Source organism: Pseudophryne corroboree, chromosome 10 (genome assembly GCF_028390025.1).
Source record: "Pseudophryne corroboree isolate aPseCor3 chromosome 10, aPseCor3.hap2, whole genome shotgun sequence".
NCBI lineage: Eukaryota > Metazoa > Chordata > Amphibia > Anura > Myobatrachidae > Pseudophryne > Pseudophryne corroboree.
Genome location: NC_086453.1, coordinates 385,832,212 through 385,856,508, shown reverse-complemented (window position 1 = coordinate 385,856,508; position 24,297 = coordinate 385,832,212). Strand labels below are relative to the sequence as shown.

The 24,297-nt window shown below is 52.5% G+C and overlaps 1 protein-coding gene across 1 annotated transcript in view; it reads right to left on the bottom strand.

The window, feature by feature from the left end:
- Window positions 1-22,837, bottom strand: part of MAD2L2 (mitotic arrest deficient 2 like 2) — a 44,646-nt gene extending 21,809 nt beyond the window's left edge. Inside the window, exons 1-3 of the mRNA XM_063943879.1 lie at window positions 22,687-22,837; window positions 16,214-16,261; window positions 1,005-1,123 (exon numbers count right to left, since the gene is read on the bottom strand). Of these exons, the coding sequence (XP_063799949.1) occupies window positions 1,005-1,123; window positions 16,214-16,253 (159 nt within the window). The 5' untranslated portion in view covers window positions 16,254-16,261; window positions 22,687-22,837. The remainder of the gene's footprint in view (window positions 1-1,004; window positions 1,124-16,213; window positions 16,262-22,686) is intronic.
- Between the last annotated feature and the right edge of the window lie 1,460 nt (window positions 22,838-24,297).

Sequence of the window (24,297 nt, the reverse complement as noted above, 5' to 3'; positions counted from 1 at the left end):
GTGGTACAGAGGACGCCCCTCTCCCTGTCACAGGCCACGCTGCAGAGTAGTGTTGTGTGTATGTGGTACAGAGGACGTCCCTCTCCCTGTCACAGGCCACGCTGCAGAGTAGTGTTGTGTGTATGTGGCACAGAGGACGCCCCTCTCCCTGTCACAGGCCACGCTGCAGAGTAGTGTTGTGTGTATGTGTCAGAGGACGCCCCTCTCCCTGTCACAGGTCACGCTGCAGAGTAGTGTCGTGTGTATGTGGTACAGAGGACGCCCCTCTCCCTGTCACAGGCCACGCTGCAGAGTAGTGTCGTGTGTATGTGGCACAGAGGACGCCCCTCTCCCTGTCACAGGCCACGCTGCAGAGTAGTGTCGTGTGTATGTGGCACAGAGGACGCCCCTCTCCCTGTCACAGGCCACGCTGCAGAGTAGTGTCGTGTGTATGTGGTACAGAGGACGCCCCTCTCCCTGTCACAGGCCACGCTGCAGAGTAGTGTTGTGTGTATGTGGCACAGAGGACATCCCTCTCCCTGTCACAGGCCACGCTGCAGAGTAGTGTCGTGTGTATGTGGTACAGAGGACGCCCCTCTCCCTGTCACAGGCCACGCTGCAGAGTAGTGTCGTGTGTATGTGGTACAGAGGACGCCCCTCTCCCTGTCACAGGTCACGCTGCAGAGTAGTGTCGTGTGTATGTGGCACAGAGGACGCCCCTCTCCCTGTCACAGGCCACGCTGCAGAGTAGTGTCGTGTGTATGTGGTACAGAGGACGCCCCTCTCCCTGTCACAGGCCACGCTGCAGAGTAGTGTCGTGTGTATGTGGCACAGAGGACGCCCCTCTCCCTGTCACAGGCCACGCTGCATAAATGACATTAACCTGAGAAGACCAAAGGAATTCATAGAACATTTCCTACCTGGTTCTAGGGCTGAAAATGTAAATAGTCCTCCCTATGTGATGTCACCCCAGAAGTGAGGGTGGGGATACAGTGTAGGAAAAAATATATATAACAATAGTCTACCTGGACTGGTACATTGTATTTTTTCCTCTTCTGGAAGATGCCGGTAGGATAAACCTCTCGGACATACAGTATTAGATGCACAGCAACCTCTAGGAACTCACACAGGATATCCGCCACCACTACAGGGGAACATAGGAGAAACCGGCGGCACATTTATAAATCAGCCACAAGTAACTTTCATACGTATATTTATCTCTGTATACAGCAATGTCTAATCACTGCACTTTCCAACAGGGACTGATCAGTGTCACTACCCCTGTCACATGCAGCCCTGTCCTCACTGACACATCCCTCATCTCCTGATATACTCTGTGCTGCTGGGGACCCTGCTCCTCCCACTATATAACTCTCAGTCTGTGGCTTCCTGCTGCCTCCATTCCCCTCCTCACATCATGTCACTGCCCCTGTCACATGCAGCCCTGTCCTCTATGACACATCACTCATCTCCTGATATACTCTGTGCTGCTGGGGACCCTGCTCCTCCCACTATATTACTCTGTCTGTAGCTTCCTGCTGCCTCCATTCCCCGCCTCACTTCATGTCACTGCCCCTGTCACATGCAGCCCTGTCCTCACTGACACATCAGTCATCTCCTGATATACTCTGTGCTGCTGGGGACCCTGCTCCTCCCACTATAGAACTCTCAGTCTGTGGCTTCCTGCTGCCTCCATTCCCCTCCTCACATCATGTCACTGCCCCTGTCACATGCAGTCCTGTCCTCACTGACACATACCTCATCTCCTGATATACTCTGTGCTGCTGGAGACCCTGCTCCTCCTACTATATAACTCTCAGTCTGTGGCTTCCTGCGGCCTCCATTCCCCTCCTCACATCATGTCACTGCCCCTGTCACATGCAGCCCTGTCCTCACTGACATCACTCATCTCCTGATATACTCTGTGCTGCTGGGGACCCTGCTCCTCCCACTATAGAACTCTCAGTCTGTGGCTTCCTGCTGCCTCCATTCCCCTCCTCACATCATGTCACTGCCCCTGTCACATGCAGCCCTGCCCTCACTGACACATCACTCATCTCCTGATATACTCTGTGCTGCTGGGGACCCTGCTCCTCCCACTATATAACTCTCAGTCTGTGGCTTCCTGCTGCCTCCATTCCCCTCCTCACATCATGTCACTGCCCCTGTCACATGCAGCCCTGTCCTCTATGACACATCACTCATCTCCTGATATACTCTGTGCTGCTGGGGACCCTGCTCCTCCCACTATATAACTCTGTCTGTAGCTTCCTGCTGCCTCCATTCCCCGCCTCACATCATGTCACTGCCCCTGTCACATGCAGCCCTGTCCTCACTGACACATCAGTCATCTCCTGATATACTCTGTGCTGCTGGGGACCCTGCTCCTCCCACTATAGAACTCTCAGTCTGTGGCTTCCTGCTGCCTCCATTCCCCTCCTCACATCATGTCACTGCCCCTGTCACATGCAGTCCTGTCCTCACTGACACATACCTCATCTCCTGATATACTCTGTGCTGCTGGAGACCCTGCTCCTCCTACTATATAACTCTCAGTCTGTGGCTTCCTGCGGCCTCCATTCCCCTCCTCACATCATGTCACTGCCCCTGTCACATGCAGCCCTGTCCTCACTGACACATCACTCATCTCCTGATATACTCTGTGCTGCTGGGGACCCTGCTCCTCTCACTATATAACTCTCAGTCTGTGGCTTCCTGCTGCCTCCATTCCCCTCCTCACATGTCACTGCCCCTGTCACATGCAGTCCTGTCCTCACTGACACATACCTCATCTCCTGATATACTCTGTGCTGCTGGAGACCCTGCTCCTCCTACTATATAACTCTCAGTCTGTGGCTTCCTGCGGCCTCCATTTCCCTCCTCACATCATGTCACTGCCCCTGTCACATGCAGCCCTGTCCTCACTGACATCACTCATCTCCTGATATACTCTGTGCTGCTGGGGACCCTGCTCCTCCCACTATATAACTCTCAGTCTGTGGCTTCCTGCTGCCTCCATCCCCTCCTCACATCCTGTCACCGCCCCTTTGTGCTTCTGTGTGGTGTGTGCTGTGAGTAGGTGTGTGCAGGAGAGTTTCATCAGTGGTAGCTGTGATATTGTGCTGCAGGGAGTTTCTCTGCTGGCTTCCCCAGGGGGATGGATCCTCCTGGGGGAGAGAGCTCCCTGAGTGCAGGCCATGGCTCGGGCCCTAAACCAACAGCCAGACTAAAGACTTCCGGTGCCCTGACAGATTGTGCGGCTGGCCAGTCGGGGACATCCAGAAGAGGCAGCAGTGGCAGTGCTAATGGTGCGGATTCAGTGAGGCAACTGGAGTCGCAGTCAGTTCCCCATAACATACCGGAGGGTGCTGCTCTCCTGTGTGAGGAAACACAGGATCGAGCGGTGGTGGCTGCTACCAGCCCTGTCGGTGTGGCTCTAGTGAAGGAACTAGAGCCTTCAAATCCCCCCAAACTGTCCGAGGGTGCTCCCCCATGTGCCGTAACATGGGGTGGAGTGGCAGCAGCCGCTGTCTGCCCTATGGACAGTGAAGTAGTGGGGGAGGGGATGAAGCCCTTTGATGCCAAAGAGAATGTGCCTGAGTCTCCTGGAAGTACTGATGATGAGGAAGAGACTTTTGATAGCCTCAGTGTGGAGGAGCTGCAGAAAGAATCAAAAAGAATAAGTGCAAGAATCACTGATAAGAAAAAGAGAAGATACTCTTGCTTTCACTGGGAAAGACCTGTGCTAAGAGAGGCCATCAAGTCACTTTCTAAAGACCTGGAAAAGGTAAAAAGCAAGCTGCATGAAAAGCGGCAAGAGAGAAAAGACAAAGAAATGGCAGCACAAGCAGCAGTGCAAGAGTTACCTGATCAAGCAGCAGTGCAAGAGTTACCTGATCAAGCAGCAGTGCAAGAGTTACCTGATCAAGCAGCAGTGCAAGAGTTACCTGATCAAGCAGCAGTGCAAGAGTTACCTGATCAAGCAGCAGTGCATGAGTTACCTGATCAAGCAGCAGTGCAAGAGTTACCTGATCAAGCAGCAGTGCAAGAGTTACCTGATCAAGCAGCAGTGCAAGAGTTACCTGATCAAGCAGCAGCTCAGGTGTTGCAAGTATCTATGCAGATGAGCTCTTAGGAAGCAGAAGGGTGTGGTGTCCAGAGCATGATCACAGAGGCTCCAGTGAGGACAGAAAGCAGTGCACACCCCGGCCTACTGACTGATCTGGAGACTGACAGTGGTGTGCAGGAGAATGCAGGTGTACCGGTCCATGCAGGATCAGAGGTGCCTACCACATCAGCAGCAGCTCAGCTTGTTTCCACTCCCCCAGCAGTGAGGCCTCCTTCTGTAGTGATGGCTACATTAGATGACCTTGAAGAAGAGGAAAAGCGCACAGACTTCCAATTGTGCTTGGAGGTAATTAAAGCAGAACTAATGTTGGCCAAAAATTCAGAAAAAATAAAGTCCGGTGTACAAAGTAAATCAGTGAATGTCAGTAATGTGTCAGTGACTGGGGAGGCTCTGGGGGTTAATGCTGGTGGGGACACTGTGCAATCCTGCAGTACAACACAGGGTATACCAGCACTAGACAAAAGTACTCTATCAGACGGTGGTAAAGACATTATTCAGTCTGTATATGGACAGATGGCTGCCCCAGCCAGGGCCAAGGCTGCTGTTGAATTGATTAGCCAGGAGCAAAAGAGGCGCGAAGGGTTAAGCAATATAAATGTGGTTAATAAAAATGCTATTGGAAATGTGAATGAACAGCCTGTTCCCGGTACAATGTCTTATGCTAATGTGGCTGCAAGGCCAAATGTTATTAATAATGTGTCACCTGTAATGGTCGGGTCAGTAAAAGAAGAAATCTTTTACCAGTTTAAATGGACAGGAACAGGTGAAGTTCCTGGAAATGATTTTCAGCCTTGGGTTCCATGCCTCGGATCTGTATGCCTGCATCCATCCAGTTAAGACACCAGATTTTGATGTAAGCTTCCTGTCCTATCAGGGACTGCAGACGTTTTGGATGTAGGTCCGTGGCACCCTACAGTAGCTACAAAACAAACTTGGTTACTTGGGGATGGCATGTTGGGTGTCATTGGGGAGAGGGAAACCCCTCCCAAAGGGAAAGAGACACGAGGATCCGGGTCTTCAAATATTGGGTCAGGGAAAGATGTAAAAGGAAAAGTGAGCAAGGTTCTGCTTCTATAACCAAAAGAAACATGGATCCCCAACCCATATGATGTGCCACCATTAATGTGGCTTCCGTAATTTCCGAACGTGCTCGTTTTCTGGCCTTTGATTTTTTCAATACGATTGAGATTGACTTTATTTTTGCAAGAGACTAGAATTACTAAGTTGGACACCCTCCACAAGGTGAAGCGTGAGTGGAGGCGTGGGCCTTCTTACTGGTCTCTTGCGGCCGAGCCGTACGGTGGGGTGGCAGTACTTTTTACTGGTATGGTAACCGTGCACAAGGTTATAGAATTACAGGCAGGTAGGTGTATGATTTTGGATGTCAACCTGAGGGGACATGACCTGAGACTCATTAACATTTATGGGCCACAGTCTTCATGGGACAGGAAATGTCTCTTCAGGGAGATAAAACCGTTCCTTTTTACGGCCCAGCAGATTGTCTTTGGAGGTGATTTCAACACCATTATCAGGCCAAAAGACAGGGGAGGTTCAAGGACAACACTGGGTCCTGATTACAATTGTTTTAGTTAGCATGGTTAGACAGGCCGGTCTGGTGGATGTGCATGTTCGCCATTTCCCAGACCTCACGGGTTACACCTATTTTAGTGGTAGTCGTAGGTCTAGGATAGATAGGTTTTTTGTTAAGGGAACTTCGAAAACTTTGCCTCCAGAGGTAAAGCTAGTAGAGTTCTCTGATCACGCTTTCCTCTCTATTACTTTGAATGCTTCAAAAGCTACTCAGAAAGGACGGGGCCTATGGCGCTAGAGCTCTGAGCTCCTAAAGGAAGAAAGGGTTAGACAATCCTTTAGAGACTTCTTTCAATCCCAGGAAACACTTTTGGAGGCGGGTTGGAGTAGATCTGAGTGGTGGGAAGATACTAAAAAGAGAATTCGGAGGCTCTTCCGTAGGCTGGTAGCAAAAAAGAACTTGATAAGACGGAATATCTATCAGAACCTGAGAAGGAAATTAGATTTCTTAATCTCTGAGTGTGGAGATAGTGGGGAAATCTCCCGGGTGAAGGCTCAGATGAAGGAATATCAGTATAACCGGCTGGATTCCTTGGTTCTGGAGAGGGATTTTGGAAAGTACCACTCATCTGATCCCTACCAGAGCTGTGGAAAATCAGTTGAGGTGAAGGAGGTGAGGGGTCTGTATGACAGACAGGGTGTCCTTCAAGAGGACAAGGAAGGTATCCTGAATGTTATTGGATCCTATTACTCCAATCTTTTGTCTGAGCAGCCACTTATCAGAGAGAGGATGGAAACATTTCTAAGGGAGACTCCTGGTCTTCGTAACCCAGATGCCTCTTTTGAAACTTTGGGTAATAATGTGACAGCAGAGGAAATCAGGAAGGCGATTGATGGGTTAAATTTAAAGAAGTCTCCAGGCCCAGATGGGTTAACATCTGAGTTTTATATAGCTTTTGCAGACCTCTTGATTCCCCGCCTTGTAGAAGTATATAATGAGTGCCTGGACGATGGAATTCTCCCTCCTTCTATGAGGTTATCTGCTCTCATATTGTTGTCCAAAGGTAAGGATCCATCTCGCATTGAGAACTGGCGCCCCATTGCCCTTCTCAATACAGATAAAAAGTACTTTTGCCAAAATCTTTCTAATAGGTTGTTGGAATTTTCTGAACAACTGCTTTCTCCATCTCAGCACTGTTCTGTGAAGGGCCGCAGCACCTTTAGTGCAGTCCTTGGCGTCCGGGAGGCCATAGAGCAGTGCCGTGCTGAGAAATGGGGAAAGTACTTGCTGGCATTAGATCAGTCTAAGGCTTTTGACCGAGTAAATCATGAGTACCTGTGGGCCTTGCTTGAAAGGTATGGTTTTCCAGTCAGGGTGGTGAATTGGCTAAGAACAATATACAGTCAGGCCGAGAGCTTCCCACTTGTTAATGGTTGGGTAGGTTTTACCTTTGGCGTGAGCTCTGATGTTCGTCAGGGATGCCCCCTGAGCCCCCTTCTATATGTATTCGCGATCGATCCCTTCATCAGAAGGGTAGAGAACGGTGCAGTGGGAGGAGTGCAGCTGGGACCGGAGTTCCCTCTGAAGGGAGTGGCTTACGCAGATGATGTCACAGTGGTTCTGTCATCAGTGGCAGAGGCACGTGAAGTAGAAAATCTCATCTGTGAATACTCTGAAGCTTCATGCTCCAGAATAAACCATGAGAAGTGTGACGTTTTCTGGATGGGGGAGGAAGGCGAGGAATTCTGCCTTCCGGACAGCCTCCACCCGGCCAGTTCACAGATAAAGATTTTAGGCATCTGTTTCGACCATGGTGACTATGCCACTCTAAATTGGGAGAGAACTCTGGAAAATGCTGCCCGGAAAGTAGAGAGCTGGAAGAGATGGAAATTCTCTTACAGGGAAAAGGTTGACTTGTGCAAAACCTACCTGATCCCGATCTTTCTGTACGTCAGCTATGTGTGCTTCTTGCCTCAATCTTTATGGACCAAATTGAACTCTCTGTTCTTTATGTTACTTTGGGGGAACAGAATAAATATAGTCAAGAGGGGCATCACTTATAAGTCGAGGAAAGACGGGGGTTTGAGTATGGTCAACCCTGTGGTCTTTTTTGTAACAACCTTTGTAAAACTTAATTTTGGGAGCCTACTGTTAGAGACTCCCCCTCGATGGGCAAGTGGCTTTGAGATCTGGGTGTCTCCCTTCCTCAGGTTTTGGTTAGAAGGGGGCCAAGTGAAGAGTCCCCAAATTCGGCATGGGTATCTCCCGATCTACGTTATCCAGTGCTTGAAAGTGATAAAGCGTTGGGGACTGGAAGTGGGGGAAGTCAAAAGTCTTTCCAGGAAGGAGTTGGGGGAGAGGATTTTGCGAACCCACTTTCATGTTCCGCTGTCACTAAGGGATTGCCCGAGTGATGTCGCTTCAGCAGGGTTGGCTCTTATTAATTCGGAGAGAATACCGCTGAAGTTCAGAGATATTGCTTGGCTTTCTTTCCACGGGAAGCTTTACGTAAAGGGGAACATGATGTGGAGAAATGCCAGTGATCGTGGTTGTCCATGGGAGGAATGTCTAGGGGAGGTGGAGACAATGGACCATTTCTTCATCAGGTGCCCCTTTAACGTAGAAATTTACAAGAGAGTTTCAAGAGCTTTACGTATCCCGTGCCTTTCGGGGCTTAGTTACCCTGAGTGGGCTTATGGAGCATTCAAAAGATATGGTAGATTTAATTTGACCACCATTTTTTAGTCAGTTTAGCAGTTAGATATCACATTTGGATGGCACGGTGTCAGGTGTCCATAAGAAATAAAGTCCTTTCCTGTGACGTGGTGGTGGATTTAATTCTACACGAGGTGGAAAGGATGATGGTTCTGGATAAGGAGAGGATGGATGCTGTCAGGTGGTCTCGTTGGTGGGGCCACCTGAAACCCCCTTGAGTGGGTGGTAGAAGTCCTCTCTAAATCTAGCTTTAGGGTCTTTTCTTCATTTCACATCCCATAGATTTTGAGTACTTTCATGTTTTATGGAATAGGTTTGCATACATTTAACTAGCTTTGCTCAGTTTTTCTTAAACATAAGTGTGTAGATTTGGGTGGAGTGTTGAGGCCCGTACACACTGGTCGATGTATCGGCCGTTCTCTTGAACGGCCGATACATCGCGGGACCGTCGGCCAATGTGTACGGGCGATACGTCTGTGAACGACGGAGTTCACAGACGTATCGCGTCGGCCGCGCAGCACAGCCGACAGCCAATATATCTAACGATATATTGGCGCGTCGCTGTGTGTGTACGGGGCGGTCGTCCGACCGCCCGTACACATGCTGCAGCGGCCGGCGGTGATTGACAGGTGAACTGGGCGGGCGCGAGCGCCCGTCCAGTTCATGACGTCAGTCCCCCGACGGATCGGGCTGTGTGTATGCACAGAACACTGCCCGATCCGTACATAGATATATCTGCAGATCAATTGATCTGCAGATATATCTAATAGTGTGTACCCACCTTTGGTGAGGGTGGTGGTTGGTTTGGAGTATTATTTCTGATTTATTTATATATATATATATATATATATATATATATATATATATTGAATATTATTTATTCAAGGAATGTAAATTTGAGTTCTGTTTGTTAATCATTATTATTATTATTTTTTTTTGTATAATGTATTATTTATTTATTTGTTTTATTCTGTATATATTGTAAATTTTGATGCAAGTTTTAAATAAATGAAACATTTCCTGATACACTCTGTGCTGCTGGGTACCCTGCTCCTCCCACTATATAACCCTCAGTCTGTGACTTCCTGCTGCCTCCATTCCCCTCCTCACATCATGTCACTGCTCCTGTCACATGCAGCCCTGTCCTCACTGACACATCACTCATCTCCTGATATACTCTGTGCTGCTGGGGACCCTGCTCCTCCCACTATATAACTCTCAGTCTGTGGCTTCCTGCTGCCTCCATTCCCCTCCTCACATCATGTCACTGCTCCTGTCACATGCAGCCCTGTCCTCACTGACACATCACTCATCTCCTGATATACTCTGTGCTGCTGGGGATACCTGCTCCTCCCACTATATAACTCTCAGTCTGTGGCTTCCTGCTGCCTCCATTCCCCTCCTCACATCATGTCACTGCCCCTGTCACATGCAGCCCTGTCCTCACTGACACATCCCTCATCTCCTGATATACTCTGTGCTGCTGGGGACCCTGCTCCTCCCACTATATAACTCTCAGTCTGTGGCTTCCTGCTGCCTCCATTCCCCTCCTCACATCATGTCACTGCCCCTGTCACATGCAGCCCTGTCCTCACTGACACATCACTCATCTCCTGATATACTCTGTGCTGCTGGGGACCCTGCTCCTCCCACTATATAACTCTCAGTCTGTGGCTTCCTGCTGCCTCCATTCCCCTCCTCACATCATGTCACTGCCCCTGTCACATGCAGTCCTGTCCTCACTGACACATCACTCATCTCCTGATATACTCTGTGCTGCTGGGGACCCTGCTCCTCCCACTATATAACTCTCAGTCTGTGGCTTCCTGCTGCCTCCATTCCCCTCCTCACATCATGTCACTGCCTCTGTCACATGCAGTCCTGTCCTCACTGACACATCACACATCTCCTTATATACTCTGTGCTGCTGGGGACCCTGCTCCTCCCACTATATAACTCTCAGTCTGTGGCTTCCTGCTGCCTCCATTCCCCTCCTCACATCATGTCACTGCCCCTGTCACATGCAGCCCTGTCCTCACTATCACATCACTCATCTCCTGATATACTCTGTGCTGCTGGGGACCCTGCTCCTCCCACTATATAACTCTCAGTCTGTGACTTCCTGCTGCCTCCATTCCCCTCCTCACATCATGTCACTGCCTCTGTCACATGCAGCCCTGTCCTCACTGACACATCACACATCTCCTTATATACTCTGTGCTGCTGGGGACCCTGCTCCTCCCACTATATAACTCTCAGTCTGTGGCTTCCTGCTGCCTCCATTCCCCTCCTCACATCATGTCACTGCCCCTGTCACATGCAGCCCTGTCCTCACTGACACATCACTCATCTCCTGATATACTCTGTGCTGCTGGGGACCCTGCTCCTCTCACTATATAACTCTCAGTCTGTGGCTTCCTGCTGCCTCCATTCCCCTCCTCACATCATGTCACTGCCTCTGTCACATGCAGTCCTGTCCTCACTGACACATCACACATCTCCTTATATACTCTGTGCTGCTGGGGACCCTGCTCCTCCCACTATATAACTCTCAGTCTGTGGCTTCCTGCTGCCTCCATTCCCCTCCTCACATCATGTCACTGCCTCTGTCACATGCAGTCCTGTCCTCACTGACACATCACACATCTCCTGATATACTCTGTGCTGCTGGGGACCCTGCTCCTCTCACTATATAACTCTCAGTCTGTGGCTTCCTGCTGCCTCCATTCCCCTCCTCACATCATGTCACTGCCTCTGTCACATGCAGTCCTGTCCTCACTGACACATCACACATCTCCTTATATACTCTGTGCTGCTGGGGACCCTGCTCCTCCCACTATATAACTCTCAGTCTGTGGCTTCCTGCTGCCTCCATTCCCCTCCTCACATCATGTCACTGCCCCTGTCACATGCAGCCCTGTCCTCACTATCACATCACTCATCTCCTGATATACTCTGTGCTGCTGGGGACCCTGCTCCTCCCACTATATAACTCTCAGTCTGTGGCTTCCTGCTGCCTCCATTCCCCTCCTCACATCATGTCACTGCCCCTGTCACATGCAGCCCTGTCCTCACTATCACATCACTCATCTCCTGATATACTCTGTGCTGCTGGGTACCCTGCTCCTCCCACTATATAACTCTCAGTCTGTGGCTTCCTGCTGCCTCCATTCCCCTCCTCACATCATGTCACTGCCCCTGTCACATGCAGCCCTGTCCTCACTGACATATCACTCATCTCCTAATATACTCTGTGCTGCTGGGTACCCTGCTCCTCCCACTATATAACTCTCAGTCTGTGGCTTCCTGCAGCCTCTATTCCCCTCCTCACATCATGTCACTGCCCCTGTCACATGCAGCCCTGTCCTCACTGACCCATCACTCATCTCCTTATATACTCTGTGCTGCTGGGGACCCTGCTCCTCCCACTATATAACTCTCAGTCTGTGGCTTCCTGCTGCCTCCATTCCCCTCCTCACATCATGTCACTGCCCCTGTCACATGCAGCCCTGTCCTCACTGACACATCACTCATCTCCTGATATACTCTGTGCTGCTGGGGATACCTGTTCCTTCCACTATATAACTCTCAGTCTGTGACTTCCTGCTGCCTCCATTCCCCTCCTCACATCATGTCACTGCCCCTGTCACATGCAGCCCTGTCCTCACTGACACATCACTCATCTCCTGATATACTCTGTGCTGCTGGGGACCCTGCTCCTCCCACTATATAACTCTCAGTCTGTGGCTTCCTGCTGCCTCCATTCCCCTCCTCACATCATGTCACTGCCCCTGTCACATGCAGCCCTGTCCTCACTGACACATCACTCATCTCCTGATATACTCTGTGCTGCTGGGGACCCTGCTCCTCCCACTATATAACTCTCAGTCTGTGGCTTCCTGCTGCCTCCATTCCCCTCCTCACATCATGTCACTGCTCCTGTCACATGCAGTCCTGTCCTCACTGACACATCACACATCTCCTTATATACTCTGTGCTGCTGGGGACCCTGCTCCTCCCACTATATAACTCTCAGTCTGTGGCCTCCTGCTGCCTCCATTCCCCTCCTCACATCATGTCACTGCCCCTGTCACATGCAGCCCTGTCCTCACTGACACATCACTCATCTCCTGATATACTCTGTGCTGCTGGGGACCCTGCTCCTCCCACTATATAACTCTCAGTCTGTGGCTTCCTGCTGCCTCCATTCCCCTCCTCACATCATGTCACTGCCCCTGTCACATGCAGCCCTGTCCTCACTGACACATCACTCATCTCCTGATATACTCTGTGCTGCTGGGGACCCTGCTCCTCCCACTATATAACTCTCAGTCTGTGGCTTCCTGCTGCCTCCATTCCCCTCCTCACATCATGTCACTGCCCTTGTCACATGTAGCCCTGTCCTCACTGACACATCACTCATCTCCTGATATACTCTGTGCTGCTGGGGACCCTGCTCCTCCCACTATATAACTCTCAGTCTGTGGCTTCCTGCTGCCTCCATTCCCCTCCTCACATCATGTCACTGCTCCTGGTCCACACCACCACCTGAGGGAGAATATAACCCTTTGGCGACACACTGCGCTCGCCGCCGGTATCATTCTCCTGACTGCCGGGGTATCATACTGAATGAATATATATATATATATATATATATATATATATATATATATATATACCGAATTGAGGCGGCACTCAAAGACTTAATGAATTGGTGCAGCAGGCATCCGAGCAGGGATGCTGTTTTTATTAGTGTTACGTTTCGGGGACGTATCCCCTTCCTCAGACAACAGTACAGTGCAACAAACAGATATATATACACAATGTGTAATTAGTGCAACTTACCCCCCTTCCCCGCTCACAGCAGTGTGCATCGCGGTCCACATGCTCATTGGCGATACCATCCCGCATCCACAAACTGGCAAGCGGTTTAAAATTAGGTGGCCACTTACATGCACCACAAGGTTCGTCATTTACGTCATAGTATGCCCTTGTGGGCTGTATTATGTCGGCAAAACAGAATGCCAGCTCAAAGTGAGACTGACACAACACAGGTCCACTATACGGGCGGCATTAATAGCTGGCATGAGTGACCAGCCCGTTGCCCGCCACTTCGTTCTTCAGCGACATAATCTAGCCAGCCTCAGATATAAGGCAATAGACCATGTTCCAGCCTCTTTAAGAGGAGGTGATAGGGGCAAAAAATTGCTCCAATTGGAATCCAAATGGATTTTTAAATTAGATTGTATGTCACCAAGGGGCCTTAATGAATCCTTAGGACTCATCAACTTTTTATAAGGGTTTTCTGAGGGGCGCCAGCTAATATATACTGTGTTGAAAAAATGATAATGGTTAACAACATGATATGTACAGGAGAATTATCCAGGTCTGGTGACTCATGATCCTCCAATAAAGTGTGTAAGTCCTTGTAACATTTAATCTCTAATATTCAACATTTAAATTGTTAAGCAAAAATAACTCTTAAATACAACTCACAGTACAGGTCATAGGCTCCTATTATACAGTGCAGGCACTATAGGAGTACAATGCACGTTTTTTATCACTTTGTTACATGATTTACGTGAGAGGCATACTCGAGCTTGTATTAGCGCTTTACATGTATGTCAGATTTTAGTTGTTATCACAATGTTTTGTCCTAAAAAATGCATTGTACGTATTTAACTTGTAGATGTTATACATCTGTTTACATTTTTGTATCACAGCTTGCAGCGCGTCGTCGTGGCAACCGGCCGGCCCACGTACGTCACTTCCTGCACTGTGGTGACGCAGAATCCGGATGTGCCGAGCGGGGAAGTCCGGTGGACCGCGATGCATGCTGCTGTGAGCGGGGGAAGGGGGGTAAGTTGCACTAATTACACATTGTGTATATATAGAATTGGAGACCACGGCGCTCGGGTGCAATTTATGTGGTAATTATGCACAGAATATACATTAAAAGTATTGTTTAGAAATATGATAAAACGTAGTGAACATAATAAAGAAGATACGTGAGGTAAAAGTCCCTATTTCATATAAAAGCACTTCTCAATAAGTTATCAGAGCGGCAGCTTGTAATACATATAGATATGCTTGGCGTGCATATAAAATTTGTTGCGAGAATTGGGGAAACCAAGCGCCCAAGAGTGTGATTATTAGAGTCAGGGAAAATGAAGGTATAGAGAAACGGATGATAAGGATCGGTTTAAAAACACTTATCTGGTAGGTAGAGACTTGACTCAAGTAGTAGTCTTTTTGAGGATTAAGAACATGCGGATAAAACAGAAGAAAACTAACATAGTGTGTACCGTTTATGTTACGTATTATGTTACTGTTTAGTTTCACAGGCCTAATTAGGGAACTAGCTTATTCCCACAGAATATAAATTTGCAGCCTGAGCAGTATATATATTAAAAATACAAAAAATTTAATAACATAATCACATAAAAACACACATAAAAATAGCTGTATAGCATGCGTACAGAATAAAAATTAAATCAGGCTTATCTGTCCATGAAAAATGACTGAAATGCATGCGTACAGGATTTAAAATAGTTTTAGGCTTATCTGTCCATCAAGAGGAGGTGTCTGCAGGTACTCCCAACGCGTTTCGTCCGTCAGCAACAGGACTTCATCAAGGGGATAACCACACTGAGCAAAATTTGCTCTATTTATGCCCAGAAGGAGGAAATTGACAATGACATCACTTCCTGTGATTGTCATTAATTTTGTTGGAAAATTAGTATAACTACAATCTAATATGCACTCAAAACAGTGGAACATGATTAGAAATATAGTAAGATAAAAAAGAACCGAAACTTTTATAGAGAACATGAATAAAAGAGTGAAAGAATGTCTATTGCCGTCGGAAATGGTGGTGGAACGCATGTGGAACGCATGCGTCATTTCCGGCCGGCGTAGTGTGCTTTTAAATAGTGAAATTCACTGTGTAAAAGATAGAGCTGGGATGAGCCAGTGGAGTGCTGGAGCAGGTGGGGAAGAAGGGATTAGTGGTGTGTACCGCCACAGCACTCACTTCATGTCCGTGAGAAGCACGGAAGTGAGCGCATTAGGGCGGTGGAACGCACCGCCATTAAGGTGGAGAAGAGTAGGACATAGCGGTGGAACGCACCGCTATGCCGCTGACGTCACTTCCGTGAGAGATGCGGAAGTGATGTGCAGTGGAACGCACCGTGATTCAGTAGCGCTATTAAGCGCATAACCAAGTTTACTGGGTACACTTAACTTGTGATTCGCCAGTGTGCAAAGTGTGATGGATTACATGTATGTATATATATATACATACATGTATATATATGTAGATATAAACACATATCTCACATAAGTGATAAAGGTTAAAAGTGGCAGTGCCCTGGGATATATCATTTAGATTTTAAAGTGTTAGTGCTATATTAATAATTTATTTTGAGTGCAAATGGATGTTTAAAAATTGTTTATATATATATATATATATATCTGTCTGTTGCACTGTACTGTTGTCTGAGGAAGGGGATACGTCCCCGAAACGTAACACTAATAAAAACAGCATCCCTGCTCGGATGCCTGCTTCACCAATTCATTAAGTCTTTGAGTGCCGCCTCAATTCGGTCTGTATGTTCAGTGGGCTGGTCCCACAGGGAAGGCACCTTAGCAGGTTGTTATATTCTGGAGTGCCGGAGCCGAGCTTCTATATATATATATATATATATATATATATATATATATATATATATATACACACACATACACATACAGTATATGTATGCTGATACATCAGGGTGCACACTCAGCACGTACACTATGTACAGGGAGAGTGTACAACACAATATAAGTGCACGTACCGCACACATGACGGCTCTTACCTTGCCCGAAGTTCAGGTCTTGGCGCGTTAGAGTGGTCATTGTCCTATCTGTAAGGCAACAAGAACAAACCAAGTCAGCCTGGTGTGAGACTAGCAGTGTGTGTGTTACTAGTGGAGTGGTGAGCATTATACGAGCAGTGAGCGTGCTTTACACAAGCGGTGAGCGTGCTCGTGCTTTACACCAGCGGTGAGCGTGTGCGTTCTTTACACGAGCGGTGAGCGTAAGCGTGCTTTACACGAGCGGTGAGCGTGATTTACACCAGTGGTGAGCGTGCTTTACACCATCGGTGAGTGAGCACGTGGATTACATCTGCAGTGAGTGTGCGCGTGCTTTACACGAGTGGTGAGTGTGCTTTACAGGAGCGATAAGTGTGTGCGTGCTTTACAGGAGCGGTGAGTGTGCGGGTGCATTACACGAGCAGTGAGTGTGCGGGTGCATTACACGAGCGGTGAGTGTGCGGGTGCATTACACGAGCGGGCGGTGAGTGTGCGGGTGCATTACACGAGCGGGCGGTGAGTGTGCGGGTGCATTACACGAGCGGGCGGTGAGTGTGCGGGTGCATTACACGAGCGGGCGGTGAGTGTGCGGGTGCATTACACGAGCGGGCGGTGAGTGTGCGGGTGCATTACACGAGCGGGCGGTGAGTGTGCGGGTGCATTACACGAGCGGGCGGTGAGTGTGCGGGTGCATTACACGAGCGGGCGGTGAGTGTGCGGGTGCATTACACGAGCGGGCGGTGAGTGTGCGGGTGCATTACACGAGCGGGCGGTGAGTGTGCGGGTGCATTACACGAGCGGGCGGTGAGTGTGCGGGTGCATTACACGAGCGGGCGGTGAGTGTGCGGGTGCATTACACGAGCGGGCGGTGAGTGTGCGGGTGCATTACACGAGCGGGCGGTGAGTGTGCGGGTGCATTACACGAGCGGGCGGTGAGTGTGCGGGTGCATTACACGAGCGGGCGGTGAGTGTGCGGGTGCATTACACGAGCGGGCGGTGAGTGTGCGGGTGCATTACACGAGCGGGCGGTGAGTGTGCGGGTGCATTACACGAGCGGGCGGTGAGTGTGCGGGTGCATTACACGAGCGGGCGGTGAGTGTGCAATTCACGAGCGGGGCGGTGAGTGTGCGGGTGCATTACACGAGCGGGCGGTGAGTGTGCGGGTGCATTACACGAGCGGGCGGTGAGTGTGCAATTCACGAGCGGGCGGTGAGTGTGCGGGTGCATTACACGAGCGGGCGGTGAGTGTGCGGGTGCATTACACGAGCGGGCGGTGAGTGTGCGGGTGCATTACACGAGCGGGCGGTGAGTGTGCGGGTGCATTACACGAGCGGTGAGTGTGCGGGTGCATTACACGAGCGGTGAGAGTGCGGGTGCATTACACGAGCGGCGAGTGTGCGGGTGCATTACACGAGCGGCGAGTGTTGCATTACACGAGCGGCGAGTGTGCGGGTGCATTACACGAGCGGCGAGTGTGCGGGTGCATTACACGAGTGGCGAGTGTGCGGGTGCATTACACGAGCGGCGAGTGTGCGGGTGCATTACACGAGCGGCGAGTGTGCGGGTGTTGCATTACACGAGCGGCGAGTGTGCGGGTGTTGCATTACACGAGCGGCGAGTGTGCGGGTGCATTACACGAGTGGCGAGTGTGCGGGTGCATTACACGAGCGGCGAGTGTGCGGGTGCATTACACGAGCGGCGAGTGTGCGGGTGCATTACACGAGCGGCGAGTGTGCGTGTGAATTACACAAGCGGCGAGTGTGCGGGGGCATTACACAAGCGGCGAGTGTGCGGGGGCATTATACGAGCGGTGAGCGTGCAGGGGCATTACACGAGCGGTGAGCGTGCAGGGGCATTACACGAGCGGTGAGTGTGCGGGGGCATTACACGAGCGGTGAGTGTGCGGGGGCATTACACGAGCGGTGAGTGCGCGGGGGCATTACACGAGCGGTGAGTGCGCGGGGGCATTACACGAGCGGTGAGTGCGCGGGGGCATTATACGAACGGTGAGTGTGCGGGGGCATTACACGAGCGGTGAGTGTGCGGGGGCATTATACGAGCGGTGAGTGTGCGGGGGCATTATACGAGCGGTGAGTGTGCGGGGGCATTATACGAGCGGTGAGTGTGCGGGGGCATTATACGAGCGGTGAGTGTGCGGGTGCATTATACGAGCGGTGAGTGTGCGGGGGCATTACACAAGCGGTGAGTGAGCGGTGAGTGTGCGGGTGCATTACACGAGCGGTGAGTGTGCGGGGGCATTACACGAGCGGTGAGTGTGCGGGTGCATTATACGAGCGGTGAGTGTGCGGGGGCATTATACGAGCTGTGAGTGTGCGGGGGCATTATACGAGCGGTGAGTGTGCGGGGGCATTACACGAGCGGTGAGTGTGCGGGGGCATTACACGAGCGGTGAGTGTGCGGGTGCATTACACGAGCGGTGAGTGTGCGGGGGCATTACACGAGCGGTGAGTGTGCGGGGGCATTACACGAGCGGTGAGTGTGCGGGGGCATTACACGAGCGGTGAGTGTGCGGGGGCATTACACGAGCGGTGAGTGTGCGGGGGCATTACACGAGCGGTGAGTGTGCGGGGGCATTACACGAGCGGTGAGTGTGCGGGGGCATTACACGAGCGGTGAGTGTGCGGGGGCATTACACGAGCGGTGAGTGTGCGGGGGCATTACACGAGCGGTGAGTGTGCGGGGGCATTACACGAGCGGTGAGTGTGCGGGGGCATTACACGAGCGGTGAGTGTGCGGGTGCATTACACGAGCGGTGAGTGTGCGGGGGCATTACACGAGCGGTGAGTGTGCGGGGGCATTACACGAGCGGTGAGTGTGCGGGTGCATTACACGAGCGGTGAGTGTGCGGGGGCATTACACGAGCGGTGAGTGTGCGGGGGCATTACACGAGCGGTGAGTGTGCGGGGGCATTACACGAGCGGTGAGTGTGCGGGGGCATTACACGAGCGGTGAGTGTGCGGGTGCATTACACGAGCGGCGAGTGTGCGGGTGCATTACACGAGCGGCGAGTGTGCGTGTGAATTACACGAGCGGCGAGTGTGCGGGGGCATTACACGAGCGGCGAGTGTGCGGGGGCATTATACGAGCGGTGAGTGTGCGGGGGCATTACACGAGCGGTGAGTGTGCAGGGGCATTACACGAGCGGTGAGTGTGCGGGTGCATTACACGAGCGGTGAGTGTGCGGGGGCATTACACGAGCGGTGAGTGCGCGGGGGCATTACACGAGCGGTGAGTGCGCGGGGGCATTACACGAGCGGTGAGTGCGCGGGGGATTACACGAGCGGTGAGTGCGCGGGGGCATTACACGAGCGGTGAGTGTGCGGGGGCATTATACGAGCGGTGAGTGTGCGGGGGCATTACACGAGCGGTGAGTGTGCGGGGGCATTACACGAGCGGTGAGTGTGCGGGGGCATTAGACGAGCGGTGAGTGTGCGGGGGCATTACACGAGCGGTGAGTGAGCGGCGAGTGTGCGGGTGCATTACACGAGCGGCGAGTGTGCGGGTGCATTACACGAGCGGCGAGTGTGCGGGTGCATTACACAAGCGGTGAGTGAGCGGTGAGTGTGCGGGGGCATTACACGAGCGGTGAGTGTGCGGGTGCATTACACGAGCGGTGAGTGTGCGGGTGCATTACACGAGCGGCGAGTGTGCGGGTGCATTACACGAGCGGCGAGTGTGCGGGTGCATTACACAAGCGGCGAGTGTGCGGGTGCATTACACAAGCGGTGAGTGAGCAGTGAGTGTGCGGGGGCATTACACGAGCGGTGAGTGTGCGGGTGCATTATACGAGCGGTGAGTGTGCGGGGGCATTACACGAGCGGTGAGTGTGCGGGTGCATTATACGAGCGGTGAGTGTGCGGGGGCATTATACGAGCGGTGAGTGTGCGGGGGCATTATACGAGCGGTGAGTGTGCGGGGGCATTATACGAGCGGTGAGTGTGCGGGTGCATTATACGAGCGGTGAGTGTGCGGGGGCATTACACAAGCGGTGAGTGAGCGGTGAGTATGCGGGGGCATTACACGAGCGGTGAGTGTGCGGGGGCATTATACGAGCGGTGAGTGTGCGGGGGCATTATACGAGCGGTGAGTGTGCGGGGGCATTACACGAGCGGTGAGTGTGCGGGGGCATTACACGAGCGGTGAGTGTGCGGGGGCATTACACGAGCGGTGAGTGTGCGGGGGCATTACACGAGCGGTGAGTGTGCGGGGGCATTACACGAGCGGTGAGTGTGCGGGGGCATTACACGAGCGGTGAGTGTGCGGGGGCATTACACGAGCGGTGAGTGTGCGGGGGCATTACACGAGCGGTGAGTGTGCGGGGGCATTACACGAGCGGTGAGTGTGCGGGGGCATTACACGAGCGGTGAGTGTGCGGGTGCATTACACGAGCGGTGAGTGTGCGGGTGCATTACACGAGCGGTGAGTGTGCGGGGGCATTACACGAGCGGTGAGTGTGCGGGGGCATTACACGAGCGGTGAGTGTGCGGGGGCATTACACGAGCGGTGAGTGTGCGGGGGCATTACACGAGCGGTGAGTGTGCGGGTGCATTACACGAGCGGTGAGTGTGCGGGGGCATTACACGAGCGGTGAGTGTGCGGGGGCATTACACGAGCGGTGAGTGTGCGGGGGCATTACACGAGCGGTGAGTGTGCGGGGGCATTACACGAGCGGTGAGTGTGCGGGGGCATTACACGAGCGGTGAGTGTGCGGGGGCATTACACGAGCGGTGAGTGTGCGGGGGCATTACACGAGCGGTGAGTGTGCGGGGGCATTACACGAGCGGTGAGTGTGCGGGGGCATTACACGAGCGGTGAGTGTGCGGGGGCATTACACGAGCGGTGAGTGTGCGGGTGCATTACACGAGCGGTGAGTGTGCGGGGGCATTACACGAGCGGTGAGTGTGCGGGGGCATTACACGAGCGGTGAGTGTGCGGGGGCATTACACGAGCGGTGAGTGTGCGGGGGCATTACACGAGCGGTGAGTGTGCGGGGGCATTACACGAGCGGTGAGTGTGCGGGGGCATTACACGAGCGGTGAGTGTGCGGGGGCATTACACGAGCGGTGAGTGTGCGGGGGCATTACACGAGCGGTGAGTGTGCGGGGGCATTACACGAGCGGTGAGTGTGCGGGGGCATTACACGAGCGGTGAGTGTGCGGGGGCATTACACGAGCGGTGAGTGTGCGGGGGCATTACACGAGCGGTGAGTGTGCGGGTGCATTACACGAGCGGTGAGTGTGCGGGGGCATTACACGAGCGGTGAGTGTGCGGGGGCATTACACGAGCGGTGAGTGTGCGGGGGCATTACACGAGCGGTGAGTGTGCGGGGGCATTACACGAGCGGTGAGTGTGCGGGGGCATTACACGAGCGGTGAGTGTGCGGGGGCATTACACGAGCGGTGAGTGTGCGGGGGCATTACACGAGCGGTGAGTGTGCGGGGGCATTACACGAGCGGTGAGTGTGCGGGGGCATTACACGAGCGGTGAGTGTGCGGGGGCATTACACGAGCGGTGAGTGTGCGGGGGCATTACACGAGCGGTGAGTGTGCGGGGGCATTACACGAGCGGTGAGTGTGCGGGGGCATTACACGAGCGGTGAGTGTGCGGGGGCATTACACGAGCGGTGAGTGTGCGGGGGCATTACACGAGCGGTGAGTGTGCGGGGGCATTACACGAGCGGTGAGTGTGCGGGGGCATTACACGAGCGGTGAGTGTGCGGGGGCATTACACGAGCGGTGAGTGTGCGGGGGCATTACACGAGCGGTGAGTGTGCGGGGGCATTACACGAGCGGTGAGTGTGCGGGTGCATTACACGAGCGGTGAGTGTGCGGGGGCATTACACGAGCGGTGAGTGTGCGGGGGCATTACACGAGCGGTGAGTGTGCGGGGGCATTACACGAGCGGTGAGTGTGCGGGTGCATTACACGAGCGGTGAGTGTGCGGGGGCATTACACGAGCGGTGAGTGTGCGGGGGCATTACACGAGCGGTGAGTGTGCGGGGGCATTACACGAGCGGTGAGTGTGCGGGGGCATTACACGAGCGGTGAGTGTGCGGGGGCATTACACGAGCGGTGAGTGTGCGGGGGCATTACACGAGCGGTGAGTGTGCGGGGGCATTACACGAGCGGTGAGTGTGCGGGGGCATTACACGAGCGGTGAGTGTGCGGGTGCATTATACGAGCGGTGAGTGTGCGGGGGCATTACACGAGAGGAGAGTGTGCGGGGGCATTACACGAGCGGTGAGTGTGGGGTCTATTTACTAAGCCTTGAAGAGAGATACAGCACCAGCCAATCAGCTCCTAGCTGCCATGTTACAGGCTGTGTTTGGGAGAATGACAGCTATGCGCTGATTGGCCGGTACTTAGTACATCTGCCCCTGTGTGCGTGTGTTACACTAGCGGTGTGTGTATTATACAGTGAGGACGAGTATGACACACAGCTACAGCGGCACATACCTGTACCCGGCCCCGGCTCCCGCTCTCCCCGGGCCCGGTCCTCCCCTCTCCCCAGCACCACGCCCCGGGGCCGGCCCTGACACTTCCCGTGTGGTCGCAGCGCTGATGACGCCGGAGGAGGCTCCCAGGTCCTAGTGCCGCCTAACTACTGCTCCGTTCCCGCCTGCATCCTCCTCCGTACTGCTCCGTTCCTGCATGCAGCCGCCTCCGTGCTGCTCCGTTCCTGCATGTAGCCACCTTTCTACTGCTCCGTTCCTGCACGCATCCTCCTCCATACTGCTCCGTTCCTGCATGCATCCTCCTCCATATTGCGCCGTTCCTGCATGCATTCTCCTCCGTACTGCTCCATTCCTGCACGCATCCTCCTCCGTACTGCTCCGTTCCTGCACGCATCCTCCTCCGTACTGCTCCGTTCCTGCATGCATCCTCCTCCATATTGCGCCGTTCCTGCATGCATTCTCCTCCGTACTGCTCCATTCCTGCACGCATCCTCCTCCGTACTGCTCCGTTCCTGCACGCATCCTCCTCCATACTGCTCCATTCCTGCATGCATCCTCCTCCGTACTGCGCCGTTCCTGCATGTAGCCGCCGTACTGCTCCATTTCTGCATGCATCCTCCTCCATACTGCGCCGTTCATGCATGCATTCTCCTCCATACTGCGCCGTTCATGCATGCATTCTCCTCCGTACTGCTCCATTCCTTCATGCATCCTCCTCCATACTGCTCCGTTCCTGCATGTAGCCGCCATACTGCTCCGTTCCTGCATGCATCCACCTCCTCCATACTGCTCCGTTCCTGCATGTAGCCGCCGTACTGCGCCGTTCCTGCATGTAGCCGCCGTACTGCTCCATTCCTGCATGCATCCTCCTCCTCCATACTGCTCCGTTCCTGCATATAGCCGCCGTACTGCGCCATTCCTGCATGCATCCTCCTCTGTACTGCTCCGTTCCTGCATGCATCCTCCTCCCTACTGCTCCACTCCTGCATGCATCCTCCTCCGTACTGCTCCGTTCCTGCATGTAGCCGCCGTACTGTATCCTGCTCTCCTCTAGCCTCAGCTGTGTTGGATGCAGAAATCCCAGCATACATGCCGTAGTGTACTGGGACTTGTAGTTCCACGCTTCCACAGCTAGCTGCCCAGCTCTGCCTCCCTGACTGCGGCGTGTTATAGGGGGGTAATCTATTATACCTCAATGTATCACTGTACCAGGTATTATACCTCAGTGTATCACTGTACCAGGTATTATACCTCAGTGTATCACTGTACCAGGTATTATACCTCAGTGTATCACTGTACCAGGTATTATACCTCATTGTATCACTGTACCAGGTATTATACCTCAGTGTATCACTGTACCAGGTATTATACCTCAGTATATCACTGTACCTGGTATTATACCTCAGTATATCACTGTACCAGGTATTATACCTCATTGTATCACTGTACCAGGTATTATACCTCAGTGTATCACTGTACCAGGTATTATACCTCAGTATATCACTGTACCAGGTATTATACCTCAGTGTATCACTGTACCAGGTGTTATACCTCATTGTATCACTGTACCAGGTGTTATACCTCATTGTATCACTGTACCAAGTGTTATACC